General features: G+C 39.2%; 1 protein-coding gene across 3 annotated transcripts; it reads left to right on the top strand.

Annotated features, from left to right (window-relative positions):
* The first annotated feature begins 11,985 nt into the window (after window positions 1-11,985).
* Window positions 11,986-18,004, top strand: CCDC190 (coiled-coil domain containing 190). 3 transcript variants are annotated; one of them, XM_017515136.1, is made up of 4 exons: window positions 11,986-12,021; window positions 12,763-13,223; window positions 16,868-16,994; window positions 17,257-17,851. In XM_017515136.1, exons 2-4 carry the CDS (start codon window positions 13,037-13,039, stop codon window positions 17,849-17,851), a joined length of 909 nt encoding a protein of 302 aa, XP_017370625.1. In that variant the 5' UTR covers window positions 11,986-12,021; window positions 12,763-13,036. The 3 variants fall into 3 exon arrangements, with proteins under 3 accessions (XP_017370625.1, XP_017370624.1, XP_017370623.1); XM_017515135.2 differs by having other exon boundaries at window positions 11,992-12,021; window positions 13,025-13,223; window positions 16,871-16,994; window positions 17,257-18,004; XM_017515134.2 differs by having other exon boundaries at window positions 11,992-12,021; window positions 13,025-13,223; window positions 17,257-18,004.
* Window positions 18,005-25,342: the final 7,338 nt, after the last annotated feature.

Below are 25,342 nucleotides of genomic sequence, written 5' to 3'. Positions count from 1 at the left end.
ACTAGTAATGTCAAGTGTACTATATGCTTTACACGTGTGGATAAGGGAGAAGACAGAAAAGTATGCCTAGTTACCTCTGGAAAAACAAGGTTGCCTCCCTACCCTCTCGGCACACCCCTGTTTCTCGGGAACAAAAGGCCAATGTGGAAAGAAGGAGCCAGGAAGAGAAAATGTACAAGGCCTAGAGCTTTGAGAATTCATCCTGTCTTTGGAGAAATGCAGACAGTGCAGGGAAGAGGTGTGGAAAAGTGTGCACGGGGTGCACTGGACCTCGTGAGGGTTCTTAGCTTTGGTGGTTTAATGGTCTAGTTTTGTGCTGTTTGGGGCCACATCCTGAAAAATCTCTTGTGGGTAGCATTCTCTGAGCCAGTTTTCTTCAAACCAGTGTTCATAAATAGAACGAAGCAGGGAGGGGTATTCTGAATTCCTCTACAAGAATATATAAATGGAAGTGCATTTGATTCATTTCAAATATAATCTTGAAAAATTGGTATTGGCATATTCTGACCATTTGTAGAATCATCTTCCAAGGTAGTACTGCCACATGATTTTAAAGTTTGCGTTTTCACTTGTATATAATAATGTTTGTAACAAATATGTTTATTTAATTGTAGCCTGCCACATATTAAGGGTGCTGTGCATTAAATGAATCTTAGCTCTCTATCTTTATAGTAGTATCTGTGGCAGAGAGTCCTGGTTGACTCCTAACATAAATTTCTCCTTCTTTGAAAGTAGTGGAACCCTAGATATTTAGATGGGTACATGGCTGCCCAGGGGAAAAAAAAAAAAAAAATGCATTGCCAAGACTCCCTTGCAGCTTGATGTGGCCATGTGAATAAGTTCAAGTCAATAAATTTTAAACAAGTTTCTTGTAACAGCTTCTGGGAATCTTCCTTATACACATGGTGAATTTTTACATATGTTCATAGGATGTATTGTTTAAATATCCCACATACTGACTGATTTCTGATTGAATGTATCAATTATTAATAAAAGGAAATAAGTAAAGAAACATCTTCCACTGTGATTCTGGACATCAATTTTTTCTTAGAGTTATTTTAATTTTCACTTTATATATTTCAAGTCCCTGTTTTGGGAGTGATACTGAAATATTTTAGATCATCTCAGTAACTGTGATTTAACTGAGAAATGTCTTATGATTTCATTGTTTTCATTTACATTTATATTTATAACTATTTTGGTATAAAGTAGAGCTGCTTTTTTTAAATTCAGTCCGACAATTCTTAGCTTGTAATTGGTATATTTAGTCATTTATATACATAATTACTGAAGCATTTGGACTTAAATTTCTGCCTTATTTTGTACCTTCTACTTTATCTGTCTTTCTCCATTTTCAGATTTTGTTATCATTTCAATGTTTATCTCCTGATAATTTGCAGGTTATATCCTTTTGTTTAATCCTTTTAGAAGTTACCCCAGAAATGACAACATGAATCTTTTTTTTTCATAAGTTATTTGGGTATAGGTGGTATTTGGTTACATAAGTTATTTAGTGGCGATTTGTGAGCTTTTCGTGCACCTATCACCCAAGCAGTATACATGCCACCATATTTGTAGTCTTTTATCCGTCACCCCCCCAACTCTTTGTCCCCAAAGTTCATTGTATCATTCTTATGCCTTTGCATTCTCATAGCTTAGCTCCCACATATCTGTGAGAACAAATGATGTTTGGTTTTCCATTCCTGAGTTACTCCACTTAGAATAATAGTCTCTAATCTCATCCAAGTCCTTACAAATGCTGCTAATTCATTATTTTTTATGGTTGTGTAGTATTCCATTGTGTGTGTATATATATATGTGTGTGTGTGTGTGTGTGTGCGTGTGTGTGTGTGTCTGTGTGTGTGTGTGTGTATACCACAATTTCTTTTTCCACTCATTGATTGATGGGCATTTAGGTAGGTTCCACAATTTTGCTATTGTGAATTGTGCTGCTATAAACATGAGTGTGCAGATAATCTTTTTCAAATAATGACTTCTTTTCCCCTGATAGACAACCAGTAGTGGGATTGCTGGATCAAATGGTAGTTCTACTTTTAGTTCTTTGAGGACTCTTCACACTGTTTTCCATAGTGGCTGCTAGTGGCTGTACTTGTTTACATTCCCACCAGCAGTGTAGAAGTGTTCCCTGTTCACCAAATCCATGCCAACATCTACCGTTTTCTAATTTTTTTTTTATTATAGCCATTCTTGCAGGAGTAAGGTGGTACTGCATTGTGGTTTTGATTTGCATTTTCCTGATCACTAGTGATGTTGAGCATTTTTTCATATGGTCATTGGCCATTTGTATATCTTCTTTTGAGAATTGTCTATTCATATCCTTAGACCACTTTTTGATGGGATTGTTTGGTTTTTTCTTACTGATTTGTTTGAGTTTGTTGTAGATTCTGGATATTAGTCCTTTGTCAGATGTATAGATTGCAAAGATGTTCTCCCATTCTGTGGATTGTCTGTTTGCTGACTGTTCCTTTTGCCGTGCAAAAGCTCTTTAGTTTAATTAGGTCCCAGATACTTATCTTTGGTTTTTATTGCATTTGCTTTAGGGTTCTTGGTCATGAAATCCTTGCCTAAGCCAATGTGTAGAAGGGTTTTTCCAATGCTATCTTCTAGAATTTTTATAGTTTCAGGTCTTAGGTTTAAGTCCGTAATCCATCTTGAGTTGATTTTTTGTATAAGGTGAGAGATGAGGATCCAGTTTCATTCACCTGCACGTGGCTAGCCAATTATCCTATCACCATTTGTTGAAAAGGTGTCTTTTCCTCACTTTATGTTTTTGTTTGCTTTGTCAAAGATCAATTGGCTGTAAGTATTTGAGTATATTTCTGGGTTCTCTATTCTGTTTCATTTGTCTATGTGCCTATTTTTATACCAGTACCATGCTGTTTTGGTGAGTATGGCCTTATAGTATAGTTTGAAATCAGGTACTGTGATGTCTCCAGATTTGTTCTTTTTGCTTAGTCTTGCTTTGGCTATGCAGGCTCTTTTTTGGTTCCGTGTGAATTTTAGAATTGTTTTCTTGAATTCTGTGAAGAATGATGATGCTTCTGTCTCACAGCAGTTAAGGTACTTTCTTTCATCTTAACTTCGGTTAACCTGATGACAATGTGGCTAGGCAAAAATCTTTTTGTGATGAATTTTCCAGGTGTTCTTTGTGCTTCCAATATTTGGATGTCTACCTCTCTAGAAAGGCCAGGGAAGTTTTTCTCTATTATACTCCTGAATATGTTTTCCAAGTTTTTAGAATTCTTTTTTTCCCCAGGAGCACCTATTATTCTGAAGTTTGGTCATTTAACATAATCGCAGACTTATCAGAAGCTTTGCTCGTATTTTCTTATTCTTTTTTCTTTGTCTTTGTTGGATTGAGTTAATTCAAAGACCTTGTCTTCAAGCTCTTTCTTTCTTCTACTTGTTCAATTCTATGGTTGAGGCTTTTCAGAGCATTTCACATTTCTAAAAGTGTGTCCAAAGTTTCCTGAATTTTTGATTGTTTTTTTTAAGCTATTTCCTTGAATATTTCTTCCTTCACTTCTTGTATCATTTTTTGGATTTCCTTGCATTGGGCTTCACCGTTCTCTGGTCCCTCCCTGATTAGCTTAAAAACTAACCTCCTGAATTCTTTTTCAGGTAAATCAGGGATTTCTTCTTGGTTTGGCTCCATTGGTGGTAAACTAGTATGATTTTTTGGGAGTGTTAAAGAGCATTGTTTTGTCATATTACCAGGGTTGGTTTTCTGGTTTCTTCTCATTTGGGTAGGCTCTGTCAGAGGGAGGTCTAGGGCTAAAGGCTGTTGTTCAGATTCTTTCATCCCATGGGGTGTTCCCTTGATGTAGTACTCTCCCCCTTTTCCTATGGATGTGGCTTCTGGTGAGCTGAACTGCAGTGATTGTTGTATCTCTTCTGGGTCTAGCCCCCACCTTAGCGAGTCCATCGGGCTCCAGGGCTCCAGGCTGATACTGGAGGTTGTCTGCAGAGTCCTGTGATATGAACTGTGTATGGGTCTCATAGTCATGAATACGAGTGCCTGTTCCAGTGGAAGTGGTGGGCGGGATGCACTGTACCCAGTGAGGGTTCTTAGCTTTTGTGGTTTAATGCTCTATTTTTGTGCTGGTTGGTCTCCTGCCAGAAGGTTGCACTTTCCAGAAAGCATTAGTTGTGGTAGTATGGGGAGGAACTGGCAGTGGGCAGGGCCCTAGAACTCCTAACATTATATGCCCTTTGTCTTCTGCTACTAGGGTGGGTAGAGAAGGACCATCAGGTAGGTGCAGGGCTAGGGGTGTCTGACTTCAGACTCTGCTTGGGTAGGTCTTGCTGTGGCTGCTGTCAGGGATGGGTGTGAGATTCCCAAGTCACTGGAGTTGTGTACCTAGGATTATGGCTGCCTCTGCTGAGTCATACAGGTTGTCAGGGAAGTGGGGGGAAAGCCGGCAGTCGCAGGCCTCACCCAGCTCCCACGCAACCTGAAGGGCCAGTATCACTCCCATTGTGCCCCACTCAACAGCCCCCAGTGTGTTTCCAGGTGGAGGGAGTGACAGGCTTGAAAACTTGCTCTGGGGTTCCGGCTTCCCAGGGGCAAAAGAAAAGGGCTTGGTGCATCCCCTGCCTATGGAGTCTGCACACCAGATTTGTGCCCTCCCCAAATTCTGACCAGGAGGCTTCTCACCCCATCCAAACTGTCAAAAGTTCAGCTAGAGATTTCCCCCTCCCCATGGAGTTCTACCCTCTGCTCCTCTGGTCACCCTCCTGATGGATCCTAGCAGGAATGGCCTGCTAGTAGATACAGTGGGCCTCCAGGACCCCTCCACTGCCTCCTCTACCCCTATATTTCACTCAGCTCCCCAAATTGACTCAACTCCAGGTAAAGTCAGGAAATTCTCCCACAAAGAGGCATCCAGCTTCTCCAGTGGGGGTGTGTGTTTGGGAGAGGAGGATCTCCTTTCTCACTTCCACAGCTGGGGTACTCACAGTATTTGTGGTATCTCCTGGGTCCTGCAGGTGCAGTCTACTTCCTCCAGAGGGTCTGTGGGTCCTCTCAGGATTGCTGGTTTGTTCTTGCAGTTGATCTGGAGCTAAAATTCACAATTGACAACATGAATCTTAATCAATGAAAGCATAATGTTAATAAATGTCTTTACCTTTCTCAGGGTAATAAAAGAACCTCAGAACAATTAACTGTCCTTCTTTTTTGAAAGCTCCGTGCTGTATTACTTTGAACTAATCATTTTCCAAGTCCCAGTTTTATACATTGAATCTTCATTTAGATGTACCCGTATGTTTACCACCTTCTTTGCCTTTCATTCTTTCTTGTATCTTAGTCCTACATGTAGAAACATTTCTTTCTGCTTCAAATACATCCTGTAGAATCTTATTTAGTGAAGACAAATCCTATTTTTTGTTAACTTGTCTGAAAATGACTTTTACTATGAAATTAAGTTTTTTTAAAATTAACTTTACTGAGATATAATTTACATACATTAAAATTCACAGTGTAAGTCCTTAGGTTGTTGGCTTCAACAAATGTATGTAACAAGTAATCATCACCTCTGTCTCCCAGGAAAGTTTCTTCATTCCTTTTTGCAATCAGTCTTTATCTATCGCTCTCAACCCAGGCAACCACTGACCTGATCTGTCACCACAGATTAATTGTACATGTTATAATATTTCAAATATATGGAATACATTTCTCTTTTCTATCCAGCCTCTTTTTGCCAGCATGTTGTATGTAAGATTCATTCACGCTTTTGCCCATATCAATGTATTGTTCTTTTTATTGCTGAGTAGTATTCCATTGTATGGATGAACCATAATTTGTTTATCAGTTCACTTTTTGGTCATTTGGGTTGTTTTCAGTTTGAGACTGTTATGAATAAGGCTGCTCTACAGTATTTTTATATAAGTCTTTTTATGGGCACATGCTTTCATTCTCTTGGTTAAGTATCAAGAAGTGGAAGTTCTGGGTCATATGTAAGTATATGTTGAATTTTGTAAGAAATTGCCAAACTGTTTTCCAAAATGATCGTACCATTTTATGCTCACAAAATCAATGCATAAAAGTCCAATTGCTCCATATTCTCACGAATACTTGGTTTTACCACTTTTTTTTTTCATTTAAATTATGCTAGTGAGTATAAAGTGTACCTCATTGTTGTTTTGGTTTTAAATTCCTAATGACTAATTAATTATATTAAACATATATTCATTTGTTTATTGGCCATTTGTATATTCTTTTAGATTGTCTATTCAAGCATTTTTTTTTTTTTGCATTTTTGAATAGGGTTACTTCTGTCCTTAATGTTAAGTTGTTGGTGTTATTTAGATATAGATAAAAGTTTTTGGTTAGGATTTTTTGTGTTGTCAATATATTCCAACAGGTTCTTCCCTGCCTTTTGTTTTCCCTGGTAGTGTTTTTTTTTTGTTTTGTTTTGTTTTGTCTTGTTTTTTTAAGAACAGAAGGTTTTAATTTGTATTAGGTCCAATTTTATCAAATTTTTATCAAATTTTGTCTTTTATAGTTTGGTCTTTCTGTCTGCTACATAAGAAATCTTTGCCTAGCTCAAGTTTACAAATATTTTCTTTTTTCTTTTCTTTTCTTCCAGAAGTTTTGTAATTTTTGCCTTTATATTAAGGTATATAATCAATTTTAAACTGAGTTTCATGTAGAGGATAACAAAAAGATTGAAGTTTGATTTTTTTTCCACATAGATACCCAATTGTTCCAATGCTATTTGTAAAAAGAATATTGTTTTCCCCCCTTAAGTTATATAAGGTGTTTATGTCTAAAATAAACTGACTATATGTGTGGGTTTACTTCTGAAGTCTCTTTTCTGTAGTAGTGATTCTACATGTTCACCGTTATACCAACACTACACAATCTTATTGACTATAGTTTTAGAGTAAGTCTTGAAATCAGATAATATTAAGTCCTATAATTTGTTCATTCTTTTCAAAACTATTTTGACTATGCTAAGTCATTTGCATTGCCATTTGAATTTTAGAGTTACCTTTTTAATATCTGCCAGAAAAAAAAATCTGCTAGGATTTTTATCATGATTAAATCTACAGATAATTTTTAGCAGAATTGGCCATCTAAAATACTTAGGATTCTAGTCCATAAACATGGTATATCTCCCCATTTATTTAGGTCTTCTTTGATCGCTCTGTAAAACATTTTGTAGTTCTATATTTTATTAAACATATTTCTAAATGTTTTACGATTCATTATGGTATTTTTAATTTACAATATTTTATGTTAATATATCTAAACATATTTTTGTATATTGATATATTGTCATGTAATCTTACTAAAATCACACAAGATGTAAATGCCTTGCTATTTTTTCCACAGAAAATTATGTCATCTGTGAGTAAAGACCGTTGTACTTTTCTTTCCAATCTGCATGTCTTCTTCTTGCCTCACTGCAGTAGCTAAGTCCTCTAGTACAATAGTAAATAGAAATGGTAAGAGCAAACATCTATGCCTTGTTTTCATTCTTTGGGGGTATTTTCCCACTAAGTGTAACTTTACAGTGGGTTTTTTATGGATGCTAATTAACAGGTTGAAGATATTCCCTTCTATTGCTAGTTTGTTTAAATCAATATTGGACCTCATAAAATTATTTTTAATTCAAATGATTTTATGGTTCTTGCCTATATCCTGTTAATATGACTAAATCATGTTGGTTTTTAAACATCAAACTAACCCTGTGTTACTGAGATAACTCTCACTTGATGATAATATCCCATTCAGAAATGTGAGAAAATAAATTTTTGTTCTTATAAATTACTTAGCCTTAGGTATTTCATTATAGCAACACAAAACAGACTATACTGTTATTTTAATTTTTCACATTAAAACTTGTTTCATGGCCCACTTATTGTCTATCTTGATAAATGTTTCTTGTGCACTGGAAAAGAATGAGTATTTTCTTGTTGAGTAGAATATTCTATAAATGTTAATTACGTCAAGTTAATTAGGTCAACTTGATAGTGTTGTTTCAATCTCCTTTAGCCTTACTAATTTTCTCTACACTTTTTAAATAAATTATTGAGAAAAGGATGTTGGAACCATTGACAATAGTTGTGGGTTTGTTGATTGCTCCATGCAATTCTATTCATTTTTGTTTCCCATATTTGACACTTCTGTTATTAGGTGCAAAATATCATGAATTTTATTATGGATTAGTTAATCCCTTTATCATTAAGAAACTACGCTCTTTTTCCCTATTAACGTTATTGGCTCTGAATACTATTTTATTTGGGATAAATATAGCTTTCTCTAATTTCTTTTATTTAGCATTAGCAGGGTATATCTTTTTCTATTCATTTACTCTTAACCTATTCATTTCTTCATACTTCACAAGTGTTTTCTATTTGTTTCTTTGTCAGCATTATATAGTGCGGCATTGTTATTTTATTTGATTTGAAAATATCTGCCTTTTAATGGGGCATTGAGGCCATTTACATTTATTATATTTCTTAATATATTTGGGTTAAAATCTATCATCCTGCCATTTATTTCTTATTTATCCAAATTGTTCTTTTATTCTCTCTTTCCTATTTTTCTGCTTTATTTCAAATTTACTCTTTTTATAATTCAATTTTATCTTACTTGTTGACTTATTGTAAGTCTTTGTTACATTATTTTAGTGGTTGCTTTAGAGCGTAGAGTATACAGTTTTAACTCATTACAGTCCACCTTCAAGTCATAGTATACTGCTGCAAATATAGTATAAGAACCTTATAACAGTACACTTCCATTTATTCTCATTTGAATTTTGTACTACTGTTCCCATGCTGTTTACATGTTTACATGCTATAAATCTCACACTACATTTTTCTGTTTTGCTTTGAACAGTTAATTCCTTTTTAAAGAGATTTATAGAGCAAGAAAAATAGTCTTTATACTTGCCCATGTAGTTACTGTTTCTGGTGGTCTTTATTTCTTTTTGTAGATTTGGATTTCCATCTGGGGTAATTTTTCTTTTGCTTGAAGTATTATCTTTTAACATTTCTTGAACTGTAGGTCTGTTGCTGAAGAATTATTTAAGCTTCTGTGTGACTGAAAAATTATTCAATTTTCCTTTGCTCTTGAAAGATATTTTTGTTGAATATAGAATTCTAGGTTGATTTTTTTCTTTCAGAACTTGAAAAATTCTGCTCCACTATCTTCTAGTTTTCATCCTTTTTGGTAGGAAGTCCATGTAATTCTTATTTGTGTTCCTCTGTATGCAATGCATCTTTTTAAATTTGGCCGTTTTTAAGAATATCCCTTTATTACTTTTTATAATAATTTGATTTTATATACCTTGGGGTAGTTTTATTCTTATATCTTTTGCTTGGAGCTTCTTAGATCTGCTACTCTAGCCTGCTAATTCTGGATACTTTGGTCTTTCTGAACTTACACCTTTGTCTCCTCAAGTCAGGAACCCCTGCCTGGTTGCTCAATTCTTGTACTGTGGCCTGGAAACCCTTTTCAGTCAGTAAGCTATAGCAATAATAAGAATTCCCTGTTTTGTTTCCATTCTCTCAGGGATCACAGTCTTTTCTGCCTGACATTCAATTTTTTTTATTTTATAAATTTTTTCTGCTTTTTAAATTGTTTCATGCAGAAAAGTAAATCTAGTTCCTATTATTCCATATTTGTTGAAAATCAGGAGCTAACTTTTATTGGACATCTACTATACACAAATCAGATTCATTATTTCATTCAATTCTATCAGAAAACCTATGATAAAGATACTTCTAACCTATTTTACCAATGAAGAAACCAAGGGTTAGGACAGGATTAATGACTAAAGTCACGTATTCTATAAATGACAGATTATTTGATTCCAGATGTGTTTTGACTACAAAAGACATGACGCCACATAAAACAGAGAGAATTGTAGAAAACTACATGAATGTGCATTAAAAATCTATTCTGTAAATTTTACTTTAATCAAAACTACTTTACTAAACAGTTTGAACCACTTTCTCTAGTGGTAGAAGCAAGGACATAATCTGAGGATGATAGTTTTACACTTCCAATCACTATTTTTGCTGATTTTCTTTCTTGTTCCTTAATGATATCCTAGGAAGATTCTACACATTTCTGGCCACTTAGTTTATTTATTTGTTTTTTTTAAAAAAAAGGTTCGTTCCACTTTGAAACTCCAATTTCACACATAATTTAACCCCCTCCTCACTGGACTCCAGGAGGTTTGGAGATGGAAACGGAGGATTATCTTCTCTATCATTCTTCCTCCTCTCCTTTGTCTTTTCAACACTAACCACTTTAAGGTCATGGTCTAGGAGGCAGAGCTCTTCCTACATAAATGCCACATTTGTGATGCTAAGGCATGACTGGCCTTTTCTATCTATTCTTGTGTTTCATGTTCCCTTAGATAGATTTTCCTGTCTATTCTTTGTGTTCCCATGCTCTCTGCTTTCAAGATGTGTGGTTTTATGAGGGAGTTCATCTTCACTCAGATCCCTTCTGTCTTTGCCTCCTTCTGGCCCTGCCTGGGATTCCATTTCCCCTCCGGATAAAGCACTATCTTCCAAGAAGAGCACTGTGATGGCTGTGCCATGATTTCCACCCCCTCGTATAATCCCTCTGCTCCCTCCCATGAAGCCAGGTCCTCTCTGTCATTCTCAGAGGGCTGAGAGTAACTAGGAGAGCTTTAGCCACCATTCTTTTCCTAGGCACTCCACACTAAGGTTCCTTCTTGCCCTTCAGCCATAGATTATTTCTGCAAGCCTTTCCTCTTCAGTTCCCTCTCAAAATGACATCCAGGAACCAAGTTTTCTAAGAAATCTCTCGCTGTCATCAGCTATAGTGGCAACAAAGGGATGAAATGGGGGCTGCTCTATTGTTCTGCAGTCAACAAGCCTCTAGCTGGGGGTACGATCCCAAGCCCAGTCTCTCCTGTGTCATCTCATTCTCTCAGATAATGTTCTTGGAATTCCACCTCATTCATTTAAATTCTGGAGGCGAAGGAATTACCTCATGAGAAAGGATGGGAAAGGAACTACCTCCTGCTGAGAGAACAGCGTGCTCTTCCTCCCCTGCCACCCCTGTGTAATCTCCTTATAATTATTTATTTGCTGGGCAATGATTGTGGTTAGTAGGGCCTGTTTAGCCACCTGCCTCTCAGTAAACTCTGGGGGATTATCAAGCCTCAGTGTTGACGGCTCTATTTAGACTGTGGCATATCAGCGCCTCTTATTTTCAGATGGAGCTCCAAGGCAACAGTAAAAATCCCACTCAGTATCTTGTTATATAAACAATAGTTCTGCTCGGCCTTCAGCTGTAAGCTCTTCAAAATATAAGCACAAAAGTTTCTTTTAATTTTACTTTGCTTAGTGCTGCCTTCACCACTTTGAAAATCTTGATAAGCACTGAAGTGCACTGAGCATTTAGAGAGGCCTGGGGAAGGTCAGTATGGTGTGCAGTAATGCAAAATAAACAAATTAACTTCTCTCCTGCACAAAGTGTGCACAGTCATGACAGAAAACAACAGAGTGCTTTCTTATGAGGCTGACCTGCTTTCCAAGAAGTAGGAATGAGGGTTAGGGAAGGGAGGTGTGGCAAAGAAAAAGAAAAAGGAGGAAAAGGAGGAGAAGAGAGAAAGGGTGAGAGAGAGAGGCTGAGAACACAGTTAGACACTCATTGCTTTCATTCCTGGCTCCCATGGACACAGCCTAGAAGGAGTGCTGTGGGCCCCTCTGGGGACAGGCTTGAAGCTGGCAGGGTTCTTTACCCACAGAGCTATTTAGAGCTCTGGCCTCTCTAGCAGGAATTGGTGCCATCGCCCAAGGAGCTAGCATTCCTGACCAGGGGAGGTAGGGAGGGAAGAAGAGAGCTTTCAAGTGTGTTTAACATTCTCCTCCCAGCCCTCTCCAATGGTCTCCCTCCGTTCTTTCTTCAAAACACCAGACTCATAAGTTTACTGAAGAAAAATAAACTCTTGAATCCAGACTCAGCCTGACAGACATAGTCTCATGGTGAGAGCCTTGGATTTGGAGGTGAGTTCCACCAGCCCTGTTCTTTAATACAAGTTTAGTCTATGCTTTAGACTTTAAAACAAATGCCTTAAAATGTATTTCTTTCCCGTATCCTGACCTTATTCTCCTTTTTAATGTTAAGCTTTTTTCTGTATTATAATCACCAAAACTTTTATTGATAGCAATCTATTTACATCCTGAGCACATATTGTGCTCTTAGCTCTGAGATAAGCATTATAAAGACTCAAAGGAGAGAAAAACATGTCCCTATTTTGAGGAGAAAGAAGTAGGTGTGGGCTTAGACATCACAGTACATGGAGGGAGAAGAGCATCTAAAGTCTGAGAAGATGGACGAGAAGAGGAGCTTTCGCCCAATCTAAGCAGCTTTCCCGGTGTTCCCCAGACTACTCATCGTGGATGCTGTTCTACTTTATAATCAGGATACCCCGCTTTTTGAGAAAGCCCCTTGAGAGTAGGAACTGGGTCTCATTCACCATTATCCTTAGCTTTTAGCATAGGCTTATAGTAGGATTACAGGCTGAATGAACCTATGCATACGTGAATTAATGAACTGGCAGGATGGTGGGGGAGGAATGGCTGTTTCCTAAGTTCCCAAATCCTCTCCAGACCTCTGAGCAGCCTCTTTGAGGGTAAGAAACAGTGAAAGAGGCTTTTCTTCTTGGGTAAACAATGCCTTATATATGTAGACTGCCTTTTTTTTTTCCCAAAGTTGTTCATACACTTCTCACTTGATCTTCACAGAAATCTGATTGGGAGCTGTATTGGGGGGGCCTATTGTATTGTATCACTACTTTATTGACAAGGAGGCTGAGGCTCAGAGGAATGACTACCCTCAATCCTGTGTTACTCTGGAAACTCATTTAACGATAGTGGGATTTCATCTGATGAGGCAGTTGTGGTTTCAGAAATACACAGGTTCAACCGCTGATCTCTGATTAAAAGCCAAGGGTCAGCGTCCCAGTCTTCCAATATCAGGTTAGCTGTGGTGCCTTCTTGTCTCTAGACCCTGAAGAAGATGGAGAGGCACATGATCAGGGGACAACTGTATAAGCACTTTGATTTGGAGAGGAAGAATGCCAAGCAGGCTGAAGCCAGACTGGACCAAAGACTGCAGAGACTGGAGTATATCTGCCTCTACCATATGAAATTGCTGACCTGGGAGCAGAAGCAGCTCCAAAAAGAACTGCAGAGGTTACGGCAAGGTAAGACTTTCAGGACTGGGGAGCAGGTTGCCCCAGAGGCACAGCAGGGCAGCAGGTCTGTCACTCCACTGAGGCCCTTTCAGAGCCCTGAGTGCCAAGACAGCAAGAGCTTCTGATCACAGCCTGGATTTTAGGCTGCCTACCTCCCTTGTCCCTCTCCCATCAATTACATAGCTCCCCACAGCAGCCCACTCTTAAGCCTTCCTGAGCTAACATTTCTCAGGCTTCCAGTCACTGCCACCTTCCAAAGTAGCTCTTGCTTGCTTAAATCCTTAGTTTTCTCCTTTGAAATTTTATTTTTCATTTTGCTTTTCTTACATTATTTGGGGTTGATTTTGTTTCACTCCTTTTTAAATATCTGATCTTTCTCTTTTGGATCTAACAACAATTTATTGAGCAGTTACTAATGTATAAGTCACTGTCCTAGCCCACTTTATGAAAGTTAAAAAAGAAAACGAAAGAAAAGAAATAATTTCCCTGGAATTAGTACCTCAGCTTCCTCCAATGTAAAATAAAAATATTTTCTACCTTATGGAGTTTATTTGAGGATTCAGTGAGCACTTGGAATAATACCAAAACAAAAAGTAAGTGCTATATAAGTACCCACTCTTATCAATTAAAAATTGTTACAGAATTGAAACTCTTCTACTGTTTTTGTTGAAAATTGTCACAGTTGTACAGTCTGTAGAAACTAGTTCTCCTTTGTTCATCATTAAAACAAGTAGATTTTAATATTACTTAAAAATTCAGCACAGGACAGGAATATCTCAGTCTTGAAGACTACATCCTTTCTTACCGAAGGCAAGTGCCAGAACTCAGGAGCATATCCAAGAGGAAGGCCAGGTGCTGTAAATGAACATAAAATCTTTCAGGTCAACACAGCTAATACATGACACAAAGGCCAAGAGTAACAACCAAATGTCTAGCCTGGGAATTCTTTCTAACTTCCAGCTTTGGGTTTGAAAGATGACTCTGAACAAGTAATTGAACTCCTCTGCTTTCAATTTCCCTGTCTGCAATAAATGGTTAAACCAACCTAGAATGAGAGCTCACATACTGGAAAAGGGTCTCAGAAGCCATTGGATGGATTCCCACTCTTATTCAAAAAGGACACTGAAGCTCAGATGCCTACCTTCAGGAGGGTGCACAAAAGGCCAAGCCCTACATAAGTGGCTGTCCTTGCTGAGTAGAGAGTTAGGCTGGAAAGTGTATGAATCAGGAGACATAAAACCTTGATTCAGGTGCTTCTGCCTCCATGTCCTTTGGTAGGACATATCCTCTCAAAGCCTCAGACTTCTCAGTAAAACCGGGGATAAAGGAAGGAAGCAATATGTATTAATTCTCAATATTTCTTAGGCACTGTGCTAGGCAATAGTTTTCCATGATTCATTTAAATAAAATTGTTATTGGGATTTAATTATATGCCAGTGAGTGGATTATTTAAGATTCATGTTGCCAGTCCTTTGAGTCAGCCAGTTAGAAATTAGGCTTAAAAATCCACATTTTCAACTGAGACGATACTAAGGCAGATTATTCTGGGAAACGTGTTTTTCAGACCAGACTTTGCAAAACAGCTACTCAGATAGAGTCTGGAATGCAAATATGAAAAACCATGGTCTCTGCCCTCACAGTGCTCATATTTAAATTGGAGAGTAGTTCTACTTATAAAAAATGATGACCAACACTGCTAACAAAGTTCCTCACAAAGTAGGGCAGGAACATAAAAAGGTTCCTGTGTCTATCAAAAGGCTTTAGCTAAGATTTCCCAAAAGACGCAGTGTGTGAGCAGAATCTTAGAGGAGGGGGAGAATAGGGGAAAGGGTGGGAAGTTTATCAGGAGGATGTGTAGAATGGGGCTACTCCCGGCAAAAGGAATAGTATGTAGAAAAGCACATAAATGACCACTGCTTGCTTCAAATAACTCAGTACTGCGGGCATGTGACATGGAAGTGGGGAGGAGGAGAAGGTGTATGTGCAGTTTTCAGAGACAACACAATATAGCCAACGTCTCCAATCCAATCCAATCATGAATGGCTTCACAGGTCTTGCAAAAGAGTTGAGAGTTCACCCTATAGGGTTTGAGACTGGTGAAGAAGATTCCATGCTCAAATGTTAAAAAGATCACTCTGGATGCAACATTTAAGGTAAAATAGAGCTTAGGCTATAGTCAGAGTAGACCTGATAGAATTACAAAATTCAGGCTGTGGTTTCAAGACCTAAACCAGAGCACTGGTCAGGTGAAGAAAATGAGAAGACCAGCATCTCAAGATGTTTACAAAGTAGAACTGTCAGAGCTTTATAACTAAACATATGTCCAAGGGTAAAGAAAATCAGTCAAAGTATATTGCCTGGCAATAAGTGGGCACTCAAATGAGCTTGTTAAATTTGATAACGGGGTGGGTAGAAGTACCATACCTTCAAAGAGAGAACACTGGCGAAAGATCAACTTTCTGAGAAAAGATATGTCCATTTCTGAACCTATTGACCCTGTAGGTCTAAACTTCAGAAGACAGACCTTGCTGGGAGAAGAAGCTCAAAATCCCTCAGTTTATCCATATAAAATTGAAGTCTTTACATGGAAGAGACCCCCAGAAGAGAGGTTCACAAAGAACTCCCTTGTTCTGGTTGCTTCACAAACAGGTGGCCAGATGAAAGAGTATTAGGAGTTCAGTGTGAATTCTAGGTTCCCTATCTGGCCATACTCCCTCTGCTTCGTGCCTACTAACGGAATTGTAGATTTAAAGAATTCTTTCCCATTAGAGCAAAACTTGTTCAAGACTTTCATCTCTAAATGACCAATTCATGAGATGTCTTGAAAACTAATTGAGTTCTCCATAGCAGCTATGACTACAAGATGTTAAAACATCAGCTCAACAAGTCCACTTAGTCATGGCTGGCAGTTGCAAACTCACAGATGGGTAGGAGGTCACATAATTGCAGTGAAAGTGACAATCCACTCACACCCAGTCATTTTGTTTTTAAAAACGTTGTGTTTGCCAAGTAAAACTTCAAAGGAGAACTTCATGGGCTTAGCCAGTTTAAACCTCTGATCTTGGTGTTTCTAAATCCTCTTTAACATATTCTAGGTAAACACTGGAAAACTGCTTTATGTTTTTCTGTTTCCATCTATCTCAGCGGATCAGCCTAATGTGTAATATAAACCAAGGTTTATACACACTGGTTCTCTGAAAGCCCAGTTTGCAGAATTCTGTTTCTTCTTCTTATATCAGTTTTCTAGGGCTGCCATAACAAAGAACTACAAACTGAGTGCCTTAATCAACAAAAATGTATTGTCTTACAATTCTAGAGTCTGGAGGTTCAAAATCAATATGTCAGCCATGTTGGTTCCTTCTGAAAACGGTGAGGGAAGGACCTGTTGCAGGCCTCTCTCCTTGGCTTACAGACAGCTGTCTCCTCTTAGTGCTCTTCCTGTATGTGTCTGTGTGGTCAAAGTTCATTTTCTTATGAGGACACCAGTAATATAGGATTAGGACCCACTCTAATGACCTCATTTTAATCTAATTATCTCTGTAAAGACCTTATCTCTACATAAGGTCCCACTGTGAGGTAATGGGGGTTAGGACTTGAACATAAAAAATTTGAGAACACAATCCAACTCAAAATGCTTCTTCATTAACTCAAAGCAGAAACCATGAAGAAACATTTCTCCTCTTATTTGGGGAATGGAATTCAGAAGAGACCAGAAGATGTTCTCATGTTCTCATCACAGGGAGGGCAGAAGCACAGAGTCCCACAGGCTAAGAAAATGAGGTAAGAAATAGATTGCTAAGCTCATGGGTATGACACTAAGTCGCTCTTCCCAACTGACCTCTTTAAACTGGTTTCCTGAGGAAATGCTCCTTTACCCTTCTTAAGCGAGACATTTTCCCCGCATTGTTACCACTCAATTTCACCCTCCACCCCATTCCCACTCATATTACCTTGGCTGATACTGATGGGAGCCACATTCTAATAAGCTGAAAGATCTAAAGAGCCTCTTCATTGGTTTTCTTTCTTTTGTCTCCTTTCTTAGAGCATCAGCAACCAGTATGACCCAAGACACATACAAAAGCAAGTCCCAGGTGCCTCCTTCACATGATGCTGGCCTCAAAGACCCCATGAGGAGCAAAGAGCAGCCACTCTCTCAAAATAACAGAACTGCCTGCTTCATAAAAGAGCATCCACAAGCCCAAGAGAAAGATTCTGTGAATCCACCTAAGGACATAGACTCCAACAAGGGCGTCTATGTTCTATGCCAAGATCAAGCGGTTTCCACCAACACCACAGAACAAGTTCCTAGTTCCAGCCCAACTACTGATAGTGGAATAGTACATGCTGATGAAACCAGATCAAAAGATGTTGCTCTAAAGCCAGATAGGAACACTGGAAAACAAATGCCCCCAAATCACGTGGAATGTGCAGGAAGCTTCCAAGGCGAGTTCACAAAGCCAACCTTCTTAGAGTTGCTTTCAAAGGCCAGAAATGCCCATTATCTCCGGCACAGGGTCCCTCCTGAGTCTGAGAGGTTGCTTAGCATTGGGGAGATATTTGGGCATGAGGAATCCCCATTGTCCAGGGCAGGAGAGGAGTGTGAAAACAGGGTCCCTTCTAAGTTTCTTCCTCTATAACCATTTAACATAGCCTGACAGTAACATATGCCATTATTGCTAAGGAAATGTGCTCCTCAAATGACTATGTTAAGCAATACAGAGAAAAACAAACAAACATAATTGAATTACAATTTTATTTTAAACTCCCTATTTTTTTTTCCGGGAATATAATATTTCTTAGCCGGGTGCAGTGGCTCATGACTATAATCCCAGCACTTCGGGAGGCTGAGGTGGGCAGATCACCTGAGGTTGGAAGTTCGAGACCAGCCTGACCAACATGGAGAAACGCTGTCTCTACTAAAAATACAAAATTAGCTGGGTGTGGTGGCACGTGTCTGTAATCCCAACTACTCAGGAGGCTGAGACAGGAGAATCACTTGAGCCTGGGAGGTAGAGGCTGCGGTGAGCCCAGATCACACCACTGCACTCCAGCCTGGGCAACAAAAGCAAAACTACGTCTCAAAAAAAAAAATTATTGAATGAACGATGCTAATATATGAAAAAGGAGAGAAGGAATGAATCTTCTGAAAATATTTTAAGTGATATGTTTATAATGTCATCAAAAATATGAATACATATTGATGACTGGACTTGATGGGAAAAATACTAAGAGTCCTGCTTTCAGGGACTTCCTGTTTCTTCTAGGAGATTCTCATGGTGCCACCTGCTGGCAAAATGGCATAGCTATTCTCTTTGTTTTGGTTTGATAGATAGTAGCGGTAGAAATGGGGATGTGATTGTAAATATGTACTGTAACGTGGTCCATAAAGAAAACCTGCTCTTTAACCACAGCCGTGTGCTCTCTTTGGAAGCTCTTTCCTTCTTTCCTTTATTTCCAGATAGCTCCATTTTAATTTTCTCCTTCCTACTTTCAACCTGCTCATATCAGATTTTTGTAATCCTGTTGAAAGAATAATGGACAATCTGTTTCCTTTCATATCTCCTAGAATCAAAGATTTAAAAAACTTTTAATCATCTCCCAACATGCTGTCAAATGCATAGCAGATTCTATCGAAACTATTTCACTGTAAAATGAGAGGCACTAACATCTTTAACAAGTTCTTGTTTCAAGTAGGCCTCTCCGACTTGGGCTACACTGTCAAAGAATCTGCTAGATTTTGTTTCCCATCCAAAGGGTCCAAATATTACCCTAAAAGTAAGTAGCATCATAAGTCATCAGAAAAAATAGCTTTTTGTTAATGCATTTTAAACTTATTGTCCACCTAATGAAATAGAGAATAAAATCATCACCACTTTTTATTTTTTCCCCCCAAGACAGAGTCTTGCTCTGTCGCCCAGGCTGGAGAGCAGCGGCTCAATCTCAGCTCACTGTAACCTCTGCCTCCTAGGTTCAAGCGCTTCTCCTGTCTCAGCCTCCCAAGAAGCTGGATTACACGTGCGCACCACCATGCCCAGCTGTATTTTTTTGTATTTTTAGGAGAGACAGGGTTTCACCATGTTAGCAAGTGTGGTCTTGAACTCTGACCTCATGATCCACCCGCCTCAGCCTCCCAAAGTGCTGGGATTATAGGCGTGAGCCACTGTGCCCAGCATCACCACTTTTTATCTATACTGACTCTATTAGGAAAACCAGCTTGAACCTGTAGGTCTCAAAGAAATTATGCCTCTATTGGTAGGTAAATTCAAATCTTCAACCCGATAACAAACTTTAATTACAGAAGAATAAACTTCAGGGTGTATTTCATATTTGGAATCAATAATTGACATAACTCAGCCTCAGATATTTTGATGAAACAAGATTATTTAGCTCAGAAATGATAAAGGACCTCAATCTACTAATATTACAAAGGGCCTGAAATGAAGATTAATTCATATTTAATTTATAGTTCATTAAATATAAATTCAAAGTACACTTAATTTGAAAACATTTCATTTAATTCAGATTTAGAATTCCTGTGTTTAAAATAGTAATTCCTAATAGCTCCTATTTTTCAGTACCTCCCCACATCCTGACACATTCCACACAACATGTTAGCCGGTCCTCAGGACAATGCTGCAGAAGAGCTTTCTTTATCCCCATTTTACAGATAAGGAAATTGAAGGAAGAGTGGTGGCAACTTGCTAATAGATGACAGACAAGCATTTCATCTCTCCTCAATTTCCTTGCTTACGCTCTTTCATTACACCTCACTACCACCTCTCTGAAGACAAAAGCTTATATCAAACATATGAGAGTTAGTTTCACTAGCCCACCCTCCCCTTCAGTGGGGAGACAATACTTCACAGTGAAAAGAACACAAGAAATCTGCTCCCCGCAACATTTTCTTCCATGAAGCAAACCAACAGAGGACGGCGGGCCACAGGGGACAGAACCGATTCACAAAAACTTAAATTTATTTGCACTAGCCATGCCTGGGCCCGCAGAAATAGGCACACACCAATCAGAGAACCCCTTTGTAAACCACTCAAGCTCTTTCCTATGTTATTTCTTCTTGTCTTCTACACAAGCCTTGCCTATTGTCATCACAATTTTCCTCCAAGGCTGAGTCCTGAGTGAATGGGTTGTCACTGCTAAGTGGGTCTTTTCACTGTACTAGCCCTAACAGGGGGAAGGGGCCATCGCAAGGCAGCAGGGAGCCAGACCCAGCCCAGGCTTCCGCTCGACTTGGTTCTACCAACTCTGTTCCAAGTCCACCTCACTCCCGCCATCTACCAAGGTGAACATTCTGCATGTTCCTCCTTGCTACCTTATTTGTGTCTTCATGTACATCTGACAGACCCAGATCTGTCTGCACTTCTAAAATCAATATTTTATTACATCCTGTTTTAAATAATATTTCATGCATTGTCACAAAATTGTACATTTAAAAATCTTCCGACCACCTAGATTTTATCTTCTTATCATTTAGCCTAATACATTTTTCTTCTTCAATACAATGAATACAATATTCTGATTAGTACAACTTAACACAATCAAAGAGAATGCTGCTGCATGGAGCCTTTCCTGCGTAACTCATTACATTCTAAGGAACAGTTTAAATCCTTAATCCTCACGTGGCACACTGTGCTCTAGGATGGCTTGCTCTTGAACAGTCTACGGTTACTTCACTTATACCAGTGGTTCTCAGCCAGGAGCAAATATGCGCCTTGCCTCCCAAGAAACATCTAGCACCGTGCAGAGATATTTTTGGTTGTCACAACTGAGGTGAGGGGGCTGCTACTGGAGTCTAGTAGGTAAGGACCATAAATCCTATAATGCATGGGGAAGCCCTCCAAAACAAAGAATTAACAGGCCCAAAATGTCAGTGGTGCCAAGGTTGGAAACTCCACCCTGTACCATTGCATTAAATACTCACAAAACCTTCTGAGACAGAAAATCAGGGAGATAATTGCTGCCATTTTACAGAAAAAGAAATTGAGGCTCATGATAAGTAAAATAGCTTTCTCCACACCAGAATGTGGATGAGGAACAAAGACCAGGATACTCTTTTCCCATACTCTCCTCTCAAAGAAGATGGGGAATGGCACCTGTTCAATGGCTGTCGCCCTCACTTTCGGTTAAGAAATGCTTTCAACCCTACACAAAAAAATCTTTAACATTGAAATTAGTAACACATGGTTAAAGGAGAAAATGTGTACTTGAATGTTGAGGAAATATTTTTATTACATTCATTCATTCATTTATTCATTCATTCAGAGATGTACTGAGGACAGACGGTCCCTTCCCCATTCCCTCCCCCATGAGGAAAAGGGGGCTTTTGCCTTGTTGCCTTAACTCATTCAATGGGAAGAGATTTCACTTCTCGCCTAGAGGCAGAGGCAGCTGGAAACTCTCAGAGGTAGAGACTCAGCCTCTCACCCAGCTTCCTCAGGTTCTGGAGGCTACTGAAGAGCACCCTGAAGGTTCTCCCAATCCTCAGTGTTGGGAGAAAATTGGGTAAGTTGTTACCAGGAACACTGACAGGCCCAGCTCCTCCTGGGGTGAAATGAAACTTGAAGGAAGGGCAGAGGGACTCATGCTTGAGCAAGAGTTTTACCCTCACATCAAGAGAACCAGGGCATCAGAGGGTGCCAGTCCAAACAGGTGTCAGCAACCCTACCTCACCAATGACAGCCAGAGTAGCAAGCAAAAAAAAAAAAAAAAAAAAAAAAAAAAAAAAAAAAAAAAAAAAAAAAAAAAAGCAGGGCAGGGGTTGGGGAGGAATCAGAGATGTGTGGACCATTGCATGAACCAACTCATTCCCTCACATCCATCCATACCCACTGGGACAGGCATTCAGGCACTGAAGACAGGAGAAGGGAGAGCCGGCAGCCAGGTCCTCGTCTTCTGCCTGAGGCCAGTACAGTAGAACAGAAGTTCCACCCAGTGGGGATGGAAGACTTTAAACTGGGCAAGAAGGAGAAGTAAGAATACCTAAGTGCAGTTAATGACTACCGACCAGAAATAAAACTTTTAAAACAGAAGTGCATGGAAGTTATCAGATCAGACTAAAATAATATTAAGCAAAGTTGGTCATAGTTAGAGGGGGCAAGAAAAGATAATCATTCCATGTTTATACCTCACCAAGCTGAGATTTCTCAACCTAACTTATATAAAGAGGCATTGTACTGACTTAGAATGGCTATAAGAAACACAGGTCTTTATTATATGGTCCTCATTTGAAATGTGGCTTGGGGCATGTGTGCCCTCCCTTAAGATTTATAGGAAAAAAAAGTTTTACCTAATTAAGCATAAACTATACCCTAGGTTCCCCACCTTCCCACCACTACTGTGAATATGCTACATGTCCTACTGCTATATGTCCTAATAGTAGGCATCATTAAAAATTGTAAATGAAATTTAATGTAATTGGTTTAATTATTTTGAACTATTCAAGCTTAATCCCATTAAATCGATTGCATGAAACTGGGCAATGAGGAGCCCTTCCTAGTAAAAGGAAAACACGTACTAATACACATACAAAGACTTCAAATACACATAACACATTTTGGTTAGAATCAAACTGAATACTAACATGCACCCTCTCAACTCAAAATTATTAATAAAAAACTCTTAGTCTAAAAAATGTGTGATAAACAAAATGTTTGCATGCTATATATACAGATGTTTAATTATGCAATTCACTATTGGAAAATTTTTGAACACTCTGACTGAGGACCATTTGTTCATAGTGAGGTGAAAGAAATGAGACAAACAGCATAGACCAAGTGTTCAAAACTAAAGGACAGGAGCTAGGACTGCCAAACCAAGTGACTGATCCCGCTGTGGAGAGGGAAACAGAAGGTGGGCAAGCGTCTGCCTGCATCACTGAGACCTCAGCCTACTTCACGGCTTCCCCTGGAGTTCCAGCAAGTAGGATAGTGTGAGCCGAATAATAGTGATACTGGTAATTATTCTGATATTATTAAATGAAAGAGCAGATAAAATTTTGCAGAAGAGGTGTAAGAATTCATATTTGAATGATTTTTTTCTTAGAGAATTTTCACCTCATTTTCCTTGGGGAGTACACACTCACACAGACACTCGGATTCACAACACTCTTTGTAAAAACGGCCATAAAGGAGAGGTGCCCCCAAGGACTCAGATGGTAGCTCACTAAAAACACTCACACTTACAGTATGCTAGTTCTCAGTATGCTGGTAGGAAGTGATCACCTTGCAGCCCTAATACATTTTTTTAAGTCCCAGAAAATTTTGGTAAAAACTTTTGGCAGTGTCTTTATTTAAGTCCATCTGAAAAATACAAGCAAAATTAAGTATAAATTGGTGTGATGGTTAATACTGAGTGTCAACTTGATTAAATCAAATAATTCAAAGGATTGATCCTGGGTGTGTCTGTGAGGGTATTGCCAAAGGAGATTAACATTTAAGTCGGTGTACTGGGAAAGGCAGACCCACCCTTAATCTGGGTGAGCACCATCTAATCAGCTGCCAGCACAGCTAGAATATAAAGCAGGCAGAAAAACATGAAAAGACTAGACTGGCCCAGCCTCCCATCCTCCATCTTTCTCCCATGCTGGGTGCTTCCTGCCCTTAAACACCGGACTCCAAGTTGTTCAGGTTTGGGACTCGGACTGACTCTCCTTGCTCCTCAGTTTACAGATGGTCTATTGTGGGACCTTGCGATTGTATGAGTTAACATTTAATAAACTCCCCTTTACACACACACACACACACACACACACACACACACACATATATATATATATATATATATATATATATATATATATCCTATCCTGTTTGTACCTCCAAGGAACCCTAATACGGATTTTGGTACCAAAAGTGGTTCTAGAAGAACAGAATATGAAGGATGGAGTTTTTTCACTGGTTTTGGAGTTTCTGGAGTTTGCTGCTTAATATGATTAGACCTAAAAATGCCAAGGACTCTAATTCTAACGAGAGAACACTGAGAGTCCTTGTTTAGAGACTGATAGTAACTGTTTAGAGAGTTATGCGAAATGAATGCTTTTGACACTCCTGATTCACTGCTCGTGAGAGGCAAAGAGTTTAGAGACTCTATACATAATACCTTTGACCATATGTGGAGAGCCAAGGAACATAATGAAGCTGGTTCGTTGCTCCTAAGTTCACTGGACAAAGTGATGAAAGAAAATGATGAACTCGGCCGGGCGTGGTGGCTCAAGCCTGTAATCCCAGCACTTTGGGAGGCCGAGGCGGGTGGATCACGAGGTCAACAGATCGAGACCATCCTGGTCAACATGGTGAAACCCCATCTCTATTAAAAATACAAAAATTCAGCTGGGCATGGTGGCGTGTGCCTGTAATCCCAGCTACTCAGGAGGTTGAGGCAGGAGAATTGCCTGAACCCAGGAGGCGGAGGTTGCGGTGAGCCGAGATCGCGCCATTGCACTCCAGCCTGGGTAACAAGAGTGAAACTCTGTCTCAAAAAAAAAAAAAAAAAAAAAAGAAAAAAGAAAATGATGAACACTGAGCCTCAAATCTGCTAAGATTGCCCTGAGTGAGAGTCTTATCTCCTGTAGAGAAAGAGCTGAAATTGTGGAAAAACAGACACAAGCCCTTATCATGCGAGATGGCTGACCTGCAATGAAAGGCACACGCACAGCCTCGCCAGGCGTCTACTATTAAAGTGAGGGCACTGATTGGAAAAGAATAGGACCCTGCAACTTGGAATGGGGACATGTGGGAGGACCCTCATGAAGCTGGGGATCCTGAGTTTGTAAACTCTGATGAACCTTTTTTGCCAGAAGAAACAGCTTCCCCAACCCTAGTAGTAGCAACATCCCCTCCCCGACCTGTGCTGCCATCAGCCTTTCCACCTTTGTCTAAGGAAATAAACTCTGTGATGACTGAGGCAGCAGTGATGGCCTCCCCTGAGGCAGTTGCCAGGCAAGATAATGTTGATTCTCCTCAGGAGCCATCCCTAACACCCTTGTTTGCTTCTAAACCTGAAGTCCCAGTGGGCACCTAGAGGTGAGGTTGAGAGTGTGACCCATGAAAAGGCTCAGTGGGCTCATGCTCATGGAATTCACTGGTCCTACTAAGTTCCTCATCATCCTGAAGCAG

This window comes from Cebus imitator, unplaced genomic scaffold (assembly GCF_001604975.1).
Source record: "Cebus imitator isolate Cc_AM_T3 unplaced genomic scaffold, Cebus_imitator-1.0 Scaffold541, whole genome shotgun sequence".
NCBI classification, from domain to species: domain Eukaryota; kingdom Metazoa; phylum Chordata; class Mammalia; order Primates; family Cebidae; genus Cebus; species Cebus imitator.
Note: the sequence above shows the minus strand (reverse complement) of the source record. Positions and strands in the feature narration are given on the sequence as shown.

What these genes read in the sequence shown, in the direction of transcription:
- CCDC190 (XM_017515134.2), top strand. Translation starts at nt 11,998, where the DNA reads ATGGTGAGAGCCTTGGATTTGGAG. An exon ending in ACTGCAGAGGTTACGGCAAG is followed by an intron (nt 13,224 to 16,867) that starts GTAAGACTTTCA and finishes ATTAACTCAAAG; the next exon opens with CAGAAACCATGAAGAAACAT. An exon ending in CCACAGGCTAAGAAAATGAG is followed by an intron (nt 16,995 to 17,256) that starts GTAAGAAATAGA and finishes CTCCTTTCTTAG; the next exon opens with AGCATCAGCAACCAGTATGA.